General features: G+C 49.7%; 1 protein-coding gene across 1 annotated transcript; it reads left to right on the top strand.

Annotated features, from left to right (window-relative positions):
• The first annotated feature begins 5,541 nt into the window (after positions 1–5,541).
• On the top strand, positions 5,542–9,132 carry LOC125524796 (phospholipase D alpha 2). Its single transcript, XM_048689825.2, has 3 exons — positions 5,542–5,873; positions 6,399–8,328; positions 8,421–9,132. Exons 1-3 carry the CDS (start codon positions 5,766–5,768, stop codon positions 8,858–8,860), a joined length of 2,478 nt encoding a protein of 825 aa, XP_048545782.2. The 5' UTR covers positions 5,542–5,765; the 3' UTR covers positions 8,861–9,132.
• The last annotated feature ends 5,047 nt before the right edge of the window (positions 9,133–14,179 follow it).

Below are 14,179 nucleotides of genomic sequence, written 5' to 3'. Positions count from 1 at the left end.
AGTGCATTTATAGCAGAAGATTGAGAGATGGAGGCTAAGTTCATCCATTCTTGCTTCAGATAAGACCAGCAGCGTCCACAAGGAGGTGCACTATTCAAATTACCAAGCGCCCAATTGGCAAAGTGATTTGTATGTTAATCATGTGTCAGTGCCACTTGGCCAATTGGTTCGTTGGTTAATGATGTGCCACGGCCAGTTGCCTCAGTCGATTCTAGGCAGTGCATTCAACGGATCCTATCCAAATTACCAATTGGCCAATTGGAAGTGTTGCTAAGCGTTGCGCACAGGTCCAACGAGAAAGATGCTTCAAAACGTGCGTGTGGACTGAGAGCTGGAGGCTAAGTTCATCGATTCTTGCTTTCAGATCCGCCGCGTCCACAAGGATCGAGGTGCAGCTGTGGATCCTATTCAAATCACCTAGCGCCAAATTAGCCAAGTGATTTATAGGTTAATCCATCATGTGCCACTTGCATGGCTAGATGCCATTCACATAACCTAGCACCCACGAATTGGTCTATAGGTTAATCATGTGCCACTTCCTCAGTCGCATGTGCTAAACCGAACCGTGCGGAAAGCCCAATCTTGACGCTAGCTACATCCTTATCCGACTTGTTACAAATAAAATAGTCTTTAACATGCTTGTTTGGCTGTTACTTTTTCGTACACATGGAAATCATTGGAAACAAGCACCATCGAAATATTATTAATGCATGAGAAGTCCAATATTATTATTTTCACCTTAATAATAGACATATTTAGCTTTTAATGACATAAGTCATACTACGTGGTGCCGTCAATCTAGTTGACCAGATCCATCAATGAGATGGGCATTCATAATTTTACTACGCATGTGATTACGAGCTGCAAAACCAGTTTGCTAGGACTTTGGTAACCTAGATTTGCTTCGCACGCACATATTCTGCACCTTGCTTCAAGTGTAAACTGAGAGCTGGAGGCTAAGGTAAATAACTCTTACTTCAGATCTGCAGTGTCCATAAGGAGGTGCAGCCTTGGATCCTATTCAAACTACCTACCGCCCAATTGGCCAATTCATTTTATGCTAATAAAAAGCTGAAACCATCCAGGACTAGCCCTTCGAGGAAAAATTTTATAGAAGAAACTCTAAACACAATGGGTCAGTCCGTGACTCGAAGCAGGGTGGGCGAGATAGCTCTGTGCTATCCTAGCCAATAGGGTGACACCCTGTTCTTGTTTTTGTGCTAATCATGTCCCACTTAGCAAGTTGCCTCAATCACATCTGCTGCAATGGTCTGTGTATAAAGCATGTCCCATCTTAGAGCAACTCTAGCAACTCTAGCAGATCATCTGCAATGGTCTGTGTGTAAAGCATGTCCCATCTTGAAGCTACATCTTAGGATTTTTTTTCTTTTTGAGATTCAGAGTAGAAAAATTACTCTGCTGAAACTACAAATTCAGATATCATAAGCGGGTGGAGGCAGTCCGGTGCGTCCGCAATCCTCTCCTGGTCTTCCGAATTCCTGGTGAATGCTACAAGCCCATGAGAAAGGGCATTGCATAATCTCCCCACGCAGCTGATACTATGATCCGAGAAGTTTGTGAGTGCTTGCTTGATGTCTCTTAGAAGTCCATAGCAGGGGAGCGGGACTGGTTCCAGTCATCAGTTCCTTCAGCAGAATTTGGTAGTCCAAGTTCCAAAAACACAGGGCCCATGTAGACCCTCGAGAGTGCGTTCAACCCAATAAGGGCTGCTTTTGCTTCGGCCTCCACAACACCTGTAGAAGATTCACTCGTTTCCTCCATGTATGAGGTATCCGAATTTAGTTTGATTGATCCCACGGCCGGCCCTGTCCGGTGTGAGTGTTTCGTTGTGGGGCAGCGGGGTTGCTGCACCGCAATGGCACCCACACCTTTTCCTGTTTCATGATCGCCACTCATTTCCGCCGTTTTAAATTCTTCAGAATACCTCAGCAAGAACTGCACAGTTCCCATAATCGATTCTTTGCCCGTATTGCGAATGCAGTCCTCATGTAGGTGCTAGCATATCCACAATTGGAGCAGAATATTAGCGCGAGTGTCCACGGGTTCAGTGTCAAGGAGCACCTGAAGCCAGTCCTTCCCCGTGTACCTAAAGGCTCTCTCATCAGGGAGCGACCATTCTTTCCTCATAGCTGTTCTGAGTGCTCTACTCTTTATGCAGGAAACAACCGCATGGTACTTGCAGCATATATTGCAGATGGCATCCAACTCAATAGTTATTCTAAACTTGTTTTTCTTTGTCGCTAGAGTATTAGTAGCGACCCTCCATCCAAAAATCCTGAATTTTTGTGGTACCTTAGCTTTCCATATCAGATCCCAGATAGATCGATCATCCGCCTCTCTAATCGAGCTAGAAGGAGCAGCGAGCTAGTTTGCAGATTGGCCGCTGGCTCATATGTGCTTCTCACCAAAAACATCCTGTTCTTCTCATAATGCCATGCGATGCAGTCCTTTGCCTCTGATCTTGGGATGGTAATCTTGCAAATCTCTTCTACATCAAACTAGTGGAAAATTTGGCGTATGAACTTCACACTCCATTCCTTACTCCCCGCTTCCATGAGTTGGTTAACCCACCGGAGTCTAGACCTCTTTATGAATGTTGTCGCCTTGATGCCCTCTTTCAAGGCTTCTCCACCCCAAGCACACTTTGCGACGATCAAGCTCCACGACAACGAGCATGAGGATAGTACCACCAAGATGTCCAAGCCCGACAACGCTCCGAAGTTCGACTTCACTGCCATCCCTCTTTGTGGCATTGACGATGCCGAGTCTACCATGACTGTTTTTGAAGATGGTGCAGCGACGACTACGACTACGGAGCCAATTAAGGACCAAGATTTGGAGGCGAGCGACAAGGTGGTGAGCAAGGATGATGCTTGCATCTTTGGAGGCGATAGTTATGATGTGCCATCTTCGGCCTTCATCAACGGCAACAATGACGAGATGGCTGAGCATGAGATTTTCCCCTCGACCACGGCGGTGTTTGGAGATGAGTTAAGAGACTTGTGCCACCATATTGAGAGTGAGAGCGACTTCACCACTAGCCCCATATATAATGAGTTGCCCCAATTTTCATGCGAGGAGAGCCGCAACCCACACCAATTGAGTGAGATGAGTGACTCAATCATATGTGACTTTGGGTGCATCTACTTTGAGGGAGTGAGTGAGCCACCACAAGAGTTGAGAGAGGAAGTTGATAGGTCTTGTGAGGACATTGTGAACTCTAACGACTTAACCTCTACCTTTATTGTGTCTTCTCATTTGGTGCTAGATCTCATATATGATGACGCGCACCGATCCTCGACGACTTCGCCCTTCCTTTCGACAAGACGATGGCCATGGTGGAATATGATCCACCCCACATGGTTCCATCACGATGAAGATGGCCACAATTTGGTCTTTACCACCTCACCTACACCACATGAGTAAAATGACAAAGGTAAAATAGGTGAAAGTGATGCTCTTGTCCCACTAGTGAATATTGATTGCTTGTATGATGTCGATCCAACTATTGCCATGCTTCATGCTAGTCTGATTTCCCCATGCGATGATTTACCCATTTATGATGAGTTTGATGATTGCCATGTAAAGTCTATTAGTTGTGATGTCACGTTGTATAGGATTTTTTGTGATAATTTTCTCGGTCACATCATGTTTGACAGTCCTCTTGACTTGTCATATGCTATGCATGAGATCATCAATATGTCATATTTGCAATCTCATTGTAACAACTATGCATATGCCATTAAAATGAACCCAATTTGTACATATGGCATAGACGACAAGCCCATAATTATTTGCATTTTTTTTTTGTGATGATATGGATATGCTAGTTGCGTCAACCGATTCTAGGCAGTGCATCCAATGGTTCCTATTCAAATTACCTATTTGCCAATTCGAGGTGTTGCTAAGCAGTGCACTTATAGCCGGTACTGGTCCAAGGAGAAAGATGCTTCAACATGTGCGTGTGGATATCGAGGGCTGGAGGATAGATTAGATGCTTCAACATTAGCCAATTGGTTTATAGGTTAATATATCATGTGCCACTTGCATGGCTAGTTGCCTCAGTCGCACGTGCTAAACCGAACTGTGCGGAAAGCCCCATCTTGACGCTAGCTACATCCTTATCCTGTTACGCATGTGATTACGAGCTGCAAAACTAGTTTGCTAGGACTTTGCTAATCTCGATTTGCTTCACATGCACATATTCTGCACCTTGCTTCAAGTGTAAACTGAGAGCTAAGTTAAACAACTCTTACTTCAGATATACAGTGTCCATAAGGAGATGCAGCCATGGATCGCATTCAAACTACCTAGCGCCCAGTTGGCCAATTGGTTTATATGCTAATCATGTGCCACTTGGCAACTTGCCTCAATCTCATTCAAACTACTCCTCCGCCTGCCGCTGCTCCTCGAGGAGCCGGAGGTTGTAGGCCGTATCGGCCTACGCCTCCCGAATCTGCTACTCCCGCTCCTCTGCATCATGTCCATGTAGTGGGCACGGGTCTCGTTGGTGGTCATGCTGCAATGCATCGGTGAGGGTGGCGCCAACTCGTCCTTGGACGCATCCTCCATTGGGGTGTCATCGCCCCCGTATGCTTGCCGGCAGCAATGGCGGCCATCTTGTTCTTTTTATCGGTCTTGGTCGAAAGTCCGTCCCAGAGGGCTTTGGAGGGTGAGGATACCATGGTGGGCATGGTGCAGCGAGGAGAAAGGGACAAGAGGAGGATGACTGTGGCTATGGTCGGGGATGTAGTTTATATAGCCGACGAATGGCAATAGCGAGCAGGAGACGGGCGGACGGGTGGCGTCGGAGTAGAATTCTCGGCAACCGTGTGTCATTAGTGAAGGGCGGCGGACAACCATATTGTCGTTTGAACGCGGAGCAGTCGCATGCACCAGGAAGCGACGCGGGCGGTGCACTCTCGACCGGCGCGCCGCTTCAATACCGGTGCCAGTGAGAGGTCATGTTCGCTCTGACTGGGCATGAATGCGGCATTGACGCTCTGAAGCAGCGCTGGCTGTTTTGAGTAGGAAGCATGCGTGGGCGAAGGAGGGGGTTTGGGTGGGCCAGTGCAGTTAGAAGCGGACGTGGCAGCGCCCCGGACGCCTGCAAAGCCCCCCCCCCCCCCCCCCCACTTTGTCTCCGGTTTACGAAAAAAGTGCATTTAGACCGCCGAATGAACCGATATAAGACCATGTTGAATGGCACAACTTTTCAGACAGTATGCGAACAGTTTGAGGGTCCACGTTGAAGACGCCTTAAGATGAGGCATCCATGCTTTCCGCTTAGATCGGTTTAGCACGTGTGAGGGAGGCAACTAGCCATGCAAGTGGTACATGGTTAGCCAAGTGGCCGGCATGCTTTCCAAGGTTTAGCACGTGTGACTGACGCAACTAGCCATGCATGCAAGTGACACATTATTAACCTATAAACCAATTGGGCGCTAGGTAATTTTGGCAACTAGCCATGCAAGTGGCACATGATGAATAGGATCCACAGCTGCATCTCCTTGTGAACGCTGCTGATCTGAAGCAAGAATGAACTAACTTAGCCTCCAGTTCTCAATCTACACGTATCTCTTGAAGCATCTTTCTCCTTGGACCTGTGCCGGCTATAAATGTACTGCCTATCAACATCCATTGTGCCATCATCGTAGTGATTGTGAAGCAGCTTGCCCACCAGTCACCACCACATCCTCCATTCTCCTTAGCGTACGTCTTGAGATCCAAGGAGCTAGCAAGCAATGGCGCATCTGCGGCTCCACGGCACCATCAATGCTACCATCCTGGGGGCCGACAACATCCACGATCGCTCCCGCCACACCGGCATCATCCCCAGCTTCCTCGGCAATGTACGTCCATTCTTATCTTTTCAGTTTACATTGTAGTTTTAAATGGCGCGCTATACCGTTTCGAGTGGCATCGTACTAAGCTTTTAGCACCATTTACCGTCTGTTCACGCTATAGCGCAATTTAGCACGTTGCTTTTGTCGCAATTTAGCATTTAATTCTATGTTATCTCATCAAAATTATCTAGTTGGTATGCATGATACTACCTATGATATCTCATTACGGACAGCCTTAGCACCATTTAGCGCCGCTTTTGCTACTACTGCTATTTGGGTATGGCTAGGTATTACTTAACCAACTCTCAATCAAGTCAAGTGAAATAACATGTAAAAAGAAAAGGAAAAAAAACTGGAAAAAGTTCATACGGATCACAATATAAGATCTCATGAATATAGCATTGGCAGATATATATAATTAAGTTTCAGTCGTCTGAGATTTAGCAAGACTGTTGCTATAATCTGCTATTTAAAATTTTGGTTATGAGTAAATGATGAACTTAACTAAAAGCATGCAATTCCTGTAAGTAGATTGTGCAAGGTGTCCAGGAAACGACGAGTCTCGGCAAGGGCCTGTCGCGGATGTACGCGGCCATCTACCTCGGTAGCGCGTGCATCGCCCGGACGCGTACCATCGCCGTCCCTGCAGCCGGAAGCGCGCGATGGAACGAGCCACTCCGCGCTTACTGCGCCCACCACGCCGCCGACGTCGTCATCTCCGTCATGATCGAGCAGCTCGGCCTCAACGACGACACGGTCCTCGGCCGCGCCTACCTGCCCGCCCGGGAGCTCCTCAATGCCAATGGCACAACAATCGACCGCTGGTTCGATGTCCTTGGCACGGACAGGAACAAGCTCCCCGACGGGCCCAAGATACACGTCCAGATCAGCTTCCGCGATGTCGCTGACCAAGGCCTGGCGTGGGGCGGCGGCGTCGGCGATGGCGTGGTGCCCCACACCTTCTTCTCCCAGAGGCCGGGCTGCAGGGTCACCCTGTACCAGGACGCGCACGCGTCTGCGGAGTTCGACCCCAAGATCCGGCTCGACGGCGGCGGGCTCTACAAGCCCGGGCGCTGCTGGGAAGACATATACGACGCCATCAGCAACGCACGGCACCTGGTCTACATCACCGCCTGGTCCATGTTCCCCCACATCACGCTGGTTCGGGAGCGGGACGGCCGGCAGGAAACCCTCGGCGAGCTCCTGAAGCGCAAGGCCGGCGAGGGCGTGCAAGTGCTCCTGCTCGTGTGGAACGACATCTCCTCCATTGATGGCCTGCACGAGGTCGGGGTCATGGACACAAGGGACCAGCTCACGGCCAAGTACTTCCGCGGCAGCCGCGTGCAGTGCGTCCTCTGCCCGAGGAACTGGTCCGTCAGAGGCTACATCTTGGACGCCAAGACGCCTGTCGACACGGTCGTTTACAGCCACCACCAGAAGGCCATCACCGTCGACCAGGAGCTACCTGCTTCGTCGGGGTCGGACGGGCGCCGCCAGATCGTCAGCTTCCTCGGCGGCCTCGACGTGTGCAACGGCCGCTACGACACGCAGTCCCACTCCCTGTTCAGGACGCTGGGCACGGGGCAGGCGCACAACAACGACTTCAGCCAAATCAACTTCAGCGACGAGGCCGCGACGCTCGACAAGGGCGGGCCCAGGACGCCATGGCACGACATCCACGCCAAGGTCGAGGGCGCCGCGGCGTGGGACGTGCTCCACAACTTCGAGCAGCGGTGGAGCAAACAAGGCGGCGGCAAGGAGCACCTGGTCGACCTTGTGGCCCTCGAGGGCAAGGTTGCGCCGTCCTCGTGGCCGGTGACGCTTCCCGGCGACCAGGAGGCGTGGAACGTGCAGCTGTTCCGGTCCATCGACAGCATCTCCACCGTCGGCTTCCCCGACTCCATGGAGGATGCCTATGAGGCCGGCCTCATCCAAGACAAGCATCGAGTGTTCGAGAGGAGCATCCAGGACGCCTACATCCACGCCATACGTGCCGCAAACAGCTTCATCTACATCGAGAACCAGTACTTCGCCGGCAGTTCCTTCCAGTGGAAAACCCACGACGGCATAGACCCGGCGGACGTCGGGGCGTGCCAGCAGATCCCCAGAGAGCTATCGCTCAAGATCGTGAGCAAGATCGAGGCCGGCGAACGCTTCGCTGTGTACGTCGTGGTGCCCATGTGGTCGGAAGGCACCCCTACTGGGCGATACAGGCAGGCGATGCTGGACAACCAGAGGAGGACAATGGCCCTGATGTACGACGACATCGCCGTTGCGCTGCAGGCCAAGAAGATCGACGCCGACCCCAGGGACTACCTTACCTTCTTCTGCTTAGGGAACCGGGAGGCCAAGAGCGAGGGCGAGCACCTGCCCGCGAAACACCCAAAGGACGGGACGGACTATGCCAGGGCGCAGAAGGCACGCCGGTTCATGATCTACGTTCACTCCAAGATGATGATAGGTACGGCAATATCTAGCCCCGCTCCATTAATTCATCATCTTGCAATTGCATTACTTCATCATCAGATCAGCTAACTAAGTACTTGCGCTCAGTTGACGACGAGTACATCGTCGTGGGATCTGCCAACCTCAACGAGCGGTCCATGGCGGGGGACAGGGACAGCGAGATAGCCATTGGCGCGTTCCAGCCACACCGTGTAAACACCGATGCCGAGCTCGCCAAGGGGCACGTCCATGGCTTCCGGATGTCGCTGTGGCACGAGCACCTCGGCAAGACGCACGACGACTTCCTCCGCCCGGGGAGCCTAGAGTGCGTCCGGAGGGTCAACAAGATGGCCGATGAGTACTGGAACCTCTACGTCGGCGACCAGCAGCTCACGGACGACCTCCCAGGCCACCTGCTCACCTACCCCGTCGCCGTAAGCAAGGCCGGCACGGTCTCGACGCTCAAGGGCTTTGAATTCTTCCCTGACACGAAAGCTCCCGTGCTTGGTAAGCCGACTGGAATAAATGACTATTTTATGAGCATATAGATCCAGGTTTGCTGCTCCTAGCTAGTGTTGATTAATCCTGGCACCTCAGCTGTCTTAGTTAGGATTTAGTGATTTTCTTAAAATTGTTCTCCGTTTTCTGTTAGCTAGTTTGCTAGCGTGAGCCACGATTTGTACCTCGAGCGAGCTGCTTGCATGTTCTGAGTCCTTGGGATGGCGCGGAGAGACATGAGCACGATCAGCACGATCGTTTTCTCTTTGAATAAATGAAGGAAGATGTCAAAAACGTTGCAGACATTTATGCAGCGCAAAAACACTCTCTTGAGATCTCTGTGTATACATTGTCCTCGCCGCAGTTCATAGGTTCGGCCAACAGCTAGATAGTGGCATGTTATCTTCAGCTAGGTGTTGATGTCCTGTTTTTTTTTTTGAAACTTCGGAAACCTTTTATTGAATCAAAGATGTGTTACATCATCCACTAAACCCTTTACAATGAAAGCCGGCGGCTCGTCAATCCACACCGAAGGTGACAAGAAGGCCGTCTACTCGTGGCGGTCTTTCCTCTCTGCACGATGTTCCATGCTTATGTAACTCTGTATCACAACTTGTTGTGACTCTTTTGAGTAATATATTCAGGTGGGGGAGCTCCCCCCCCCCCCCCCCCCCCCCCCCCGCCGGTGATTCTCAAAAAAAATTCCACACCGAAGGTGGAGCCAACACCGCTTGCCTAGCTAAAACATGAGCGACAAAGTTTGTCTCCCTAGGGCAATGAACAAAAGACACCGAAGTATAACCTATGGTAAGGACCAAACAATCCGAATAGATCGCTGCTGCGCCCGATGCCGTAAAGCCTCCATTGTTCATGGTGTCAATCACCTCAAGGCAGTCCGACTCCACAACGAGCTTGCTAATCCCCATCTGCTGCGCCAACAGGATGCCATGTCGTAGAGCATATGCTTTCGCCGTCCCTACATCAGCAACATGCTCTAACCTTTCGTTTGAAGTTGCGATGAAGCCACCTTTGTAATCCTGTAAAACAGCTCCTACACCCCCCTGGAGAGCATCTGCATGGAAAGCTGCATCTACATTCAACTTGACAAAATCCTCATGTGGTTTCCTCCATCCACTTGATCTCACTGCCGCGCTCTTCTTCGTAGCCTTGAAGTAATTTGCTGCCAGCACCGCGATCGATAATGCGGCCCGTGTCGGGGTTTGCACTTCCTCCCCGTGGACGTGTTGTCTATGTTCCCACCATGTGTACCAGATACCCACAAGGATTAGAAACTGAGCTGAGACATCTATGATCAACGTCTGACGTGTGGGAGCACATAAAATATAATTCAATGCTGTCGAGCCCGCCCTGCCTATATCACACGCCTCCTCCACGAACCTGTCCAGATTCAGACATCTCCATATTTCAGCTGCCCTAGGGCAAGTGAAGAGAGCATGCATAATGTCTTCGCATCCACTCACACACATAGGGCAGCTATCAGACGTATCAATATGGCGGTTTGCCAAAACCCCATAACATGGTATGTAACCGTGTAAAACCTTCCAAGCGTGGATCTTAATCGTTGCTGGGGGGGGGGGGGGGGGGGCGAAGTCCAGAGCTTTTTCCACACCGGGTAGCTCTAGGATGGCTCCCCCTCTGTTTGTTCATACCAACGTGCAAATTGATGTTGCCACTCCACATGATAAGCTGATCGGACCGAGAAGGTAAAGTTCCTTGTAAACCTCCAGGCCACAAAATCTTCCATCATCCCATGTGGTGCCAGCGGAACTGCAAGAATTCTATGCGCATCAACCGGCCAAAACACATCATTTATGAACTCTTGATCCCATAACCCGGTGACAGGATCAATCAACTCCGAGACCTTAGACAGAAGGGTTCCTCCTCGTGGTGTAATGACACGGCCATCAGCACTCGATTGTATCCATGAATCAGCCCAAATGTTCACTTGTGATCCATCACCTATGTGCCATATTGCCCCTCTCCTGAGCGTATTAATACCAGCACAAATACTTTGCCATGTATACGAGCTTCCACTTTTCACCTTGGCATCCAGTAACTTTCCATCCGGATAATATTTGGCTCTCAAAATCTATGCACAAAGAGAATCGGGGTTCTCAAGCAACCTCCAAACCTGTTTAGCAAGGAGAGCTAAATTAAAGTTGTGTAAATCCCTGAACCCCAAGCCTCCCCTTTCTTTAGGTACACACAATTTCCACCATGTTGCCCAATGGATACGCTTGTGGTTGTCGTCATCTCCCCACCAGTATTTCGATATTGCATCTGTCATTTCTTTGCAAATATTCTTTGAAATTTTGAATATAGACATCGCGAACACCAGCATGGCTTGGGCACCTTAATTATCGTTTCTTTCCCCCCTGTGGAAAGCAGCTTCTCCTTCTAGTCTATCATCAGTTGATTTACTCTGTCGATGAGATACTCAAAAGAGTCACTCCTATCCATTCCCACCATGGATGGTAGACCAAGATATTTATCGTTAAGGGCTTCCATGTTAATATTCAGGTGTTGACATATCACCACTTTCTCCTCCACCGGGGTGTTTGGACTGAAGTATATGCTAGATTTAGCATCGCTAACCAACTGCCCTGAGCTAGCACAGTAATCATCCAGTACCCTTCGGAGGCACGCCACATTTGGGCCATCTGCTTTCATAAGAATTAAAGAGTCGTCAGCGAACAGCAGATGAGATATTTGCGGTGCCTCCCTACACACCTTAACCCCTATCAATGTGCCATTGTTCTCCTCCGCCTGAAGCATGCTAGAAAGCGCCTCCGCACAGATTAGAAAGAGATAGGGGGACAAGGGGTCCCCTTGTCGCAGCCCACGTGTTGGCGTAAAAGCATCAGTGCTCTCAGAGTTGTATGACCTTAAGCCGAAAAGCAAGCATTTTGGAGATGATTTTGTAAACAATGTTACACAAACTGATCGGCCTAAACTGTGAGACACTTGTGGGGTTATCAACTTTTGGGATCAGCACTATAGTAGTACTATTCCACCCTTCTGGGATAGTGCGTGTGTTGATTGCCCCTAGAACCTCTCTCACTAGATCATCTTTTAACATGTTCCAGAACCTCTTATAAAAGCAGCATGAAGCCCATCTGGTACTGGTGCCTTGAAATCGCCTATACTGAAAACAGCCCGGCGTACATCCTCCTCTGTGAAGGGCGCCAACAGGGCCTCATTCATTTGTGTTGTTACTCTCGGGGTCACATCTCGAAAGACATCTTCATTATGGATCTCAACCTGGGAAGAGAACAGGTTAGTGAAATAGGTTTTAATTATCTCGGCCATCTCATGTTGTCCTACCTGCATCACCCCATTTACATCTTTCAATCCCTTGATCATATTCCTCTTCTTCCTTGCCGAATCATACATATGGAATAAATATGAATTCCGATCACCGTGATTAGATCTTCCTCTCTGAACCCATGCAATCTCTTCCTGTTCCAATAGATTTTCAATAACCAGCAGTATCTCTTTCTGTCTAGCAATTGCCACGTCAGTAGCCGGACCTCTTCTCAGTTCTTCCAACTCCTTTTTCATTTTTGCCATTCTCTTCTGTGGCCTTTTGAGGGTCTCTCTGTCCCATTTATGCAGCTCCTCATGAACTGAGTCCACCTTCTGTTTGAACGGTCCTAGGCCTAACAATGATGCTCTCTACCAGGCCGTTCGAACCACCTCCTCAACCGTTTCCTCATTTAACCATCTCCCCTCAAACCACTTCACCGGTTGTCGGGGCCGGCTCGTCTCTCTGTAGAACTCAGTATCAATCTATTGGGGAACGTAGTAATTTCAAAAAAAATCCTACGAACACACAAGATATATCATGGTGATGCATAGCAACAAGAGGGAAGAGTGTTGTCCACGTACCCTCGTAGACTGTAAGTGGAAGCGTTATGACAAAGCGGTTGATGTAGTTGTACGTCTTCATGGTCTGACCAATCCTAGTACCGAAAGTACGGCACCTCCGCGATCTGCACACGTTCGGCTCGGTGACGTCCCACGAACTCTTGATCCAACTGAGTGTCGAGGGAGAGCTTCATCAGCACGACAGCGTGATGACGACGATGATGAAGCTACCGGCGCAGGGCTTCGCCTAAGCACTACGATGATATGACCGACATGGATTATGGTGGAGGGGGGCACCGCACACGGCTAAGAGATCAATGATCAACTTGTGTGTCCTAGGGTGCCCCATGCCCCCGTATATAAAGGAGCAAGGGGGAGGCCGGCCGGCCCCTGGGGCGCACCAAGGAGGGGAGGAGTCCTCCTAGTAGGATTTCCTAGTCCAACTAGGAGCAGGAAGGGGGAAGGAAGGAGAGGGAAAGAGGGGGCGCCCCCCCTCCTTTTCCAATTCGTACTCCTCAAGGGGGGAGCGCGGCCAGCCCTAAGGCCCCCTCCTCTCTCTCTCACAAGGCCCATGTTGGCCCATTAGTTCCCCCGGGGGTTCCGATAACCCCCCGGCACTCTGATAATTATCCGGTGACCCCCAAAACTCATCCGGTGTCCGAATATAGTCATCCAATATATCATTTTTTATGTCTCGATCATTTAGAGACTACTCGTCATGTCCGTGATCACATCCGGGACTCCGAACTATCTTCGGTACATCAAAACACCTAAACTCATAATATCGATCGTCACCAAACGTTAAGCGTGCGGACCCTACGGGTTCGAGAACTATGTAGTCATGACCGACACACGTCTCCGGTCAATAACCAACAGAGGAACATGGATGTTCATATTGGCTCCCACATATTCTACGAAGCTCTTTATCGGTCAAATCGCATAACGATATACGTTGTTCCCTTTGTCATCGGTATGTTACTTGCCCGATATTCGATCATCGGTATCTCAATACCTAGTTCAATCTCGTTACCGGCAAGTCCCTTTACTCGTTTCGTAATGCACCATCCCACAACTAACTCATTAGTCACATTGCTTGCAAGGCTTATAGTGATGTGCATTACCGAGAGGGCCCAGAGATACCTCTCCGATACACGGAGATACCTCTCCGATACATGGAGTGACAAATCCTAATCTCGATCTATGCCAAATCAACAAGCACCATCAGAGACACCTGTAGAGCATCTTTATAGTCACCCAGTTACGTTGTGACATTTGATAGCACACTAAGTGTTCCTCCGGTATTCGGGAGTTGCATGATCTCATAGTCATAGGAACATGTATAAGTTATGGAGAAAGCAATAGCAACAAACTAAACGATCATCGTGCTAAGCTAACGGATGGGTCAAGTCAATCACATCATTCTCCAATGATGTGATCCCATTAATCAAATGACAACTCATGTCTATGGTCAGGAAACATAA

The sequence above is a fragment of the Triticum urartu genome, chromosome 7A (assembly GCF_056163025.1).
Source record: "Triticum urartu cultivar PI428250 chromosome 7A, HENAU_Tu73, whole genome shotgun sequence".
Classification (NCBI taxonomy): domain Eukaryota; kingdom Viridiplantae; phylum Streptophyta; class Magnoliopsida; order Poales; family Poaceae; genus Triticum; species Triticum urartu.
Note: the sequence above shows the minus strand (reverse complement) of the source record. Positions and strands in the feature narration are given on the sequence as shown.

What these genes read in the sequence shown, in the direction of transcription:
- LOC125524796 (XM_048689825.2), top strand. Translation starts at nt 5,766, where the DNA reads ATGGCGCATCTGCGGCTCCACGGCACCATCAATGCTACCATCCTGGGG. An exon ending in TCCCCAGCTTCCTCGGCAAT is followed by an intron (nt 5,874 to 6,398) that starts GTACGTCCATTC and finishes TCCTGTAAGTAG; the next exon opens with ATTGTGCAAGGTGTCCAGGA. An exon ending in TCACTCCAAGATGATGATAG is followed by an intron (nt 8,329 to 8,420) that starts GTACGGCAATAT and finishes ACTTGCGCTCAG; the next exon opens with TTGACGACGAGTACATCGTC.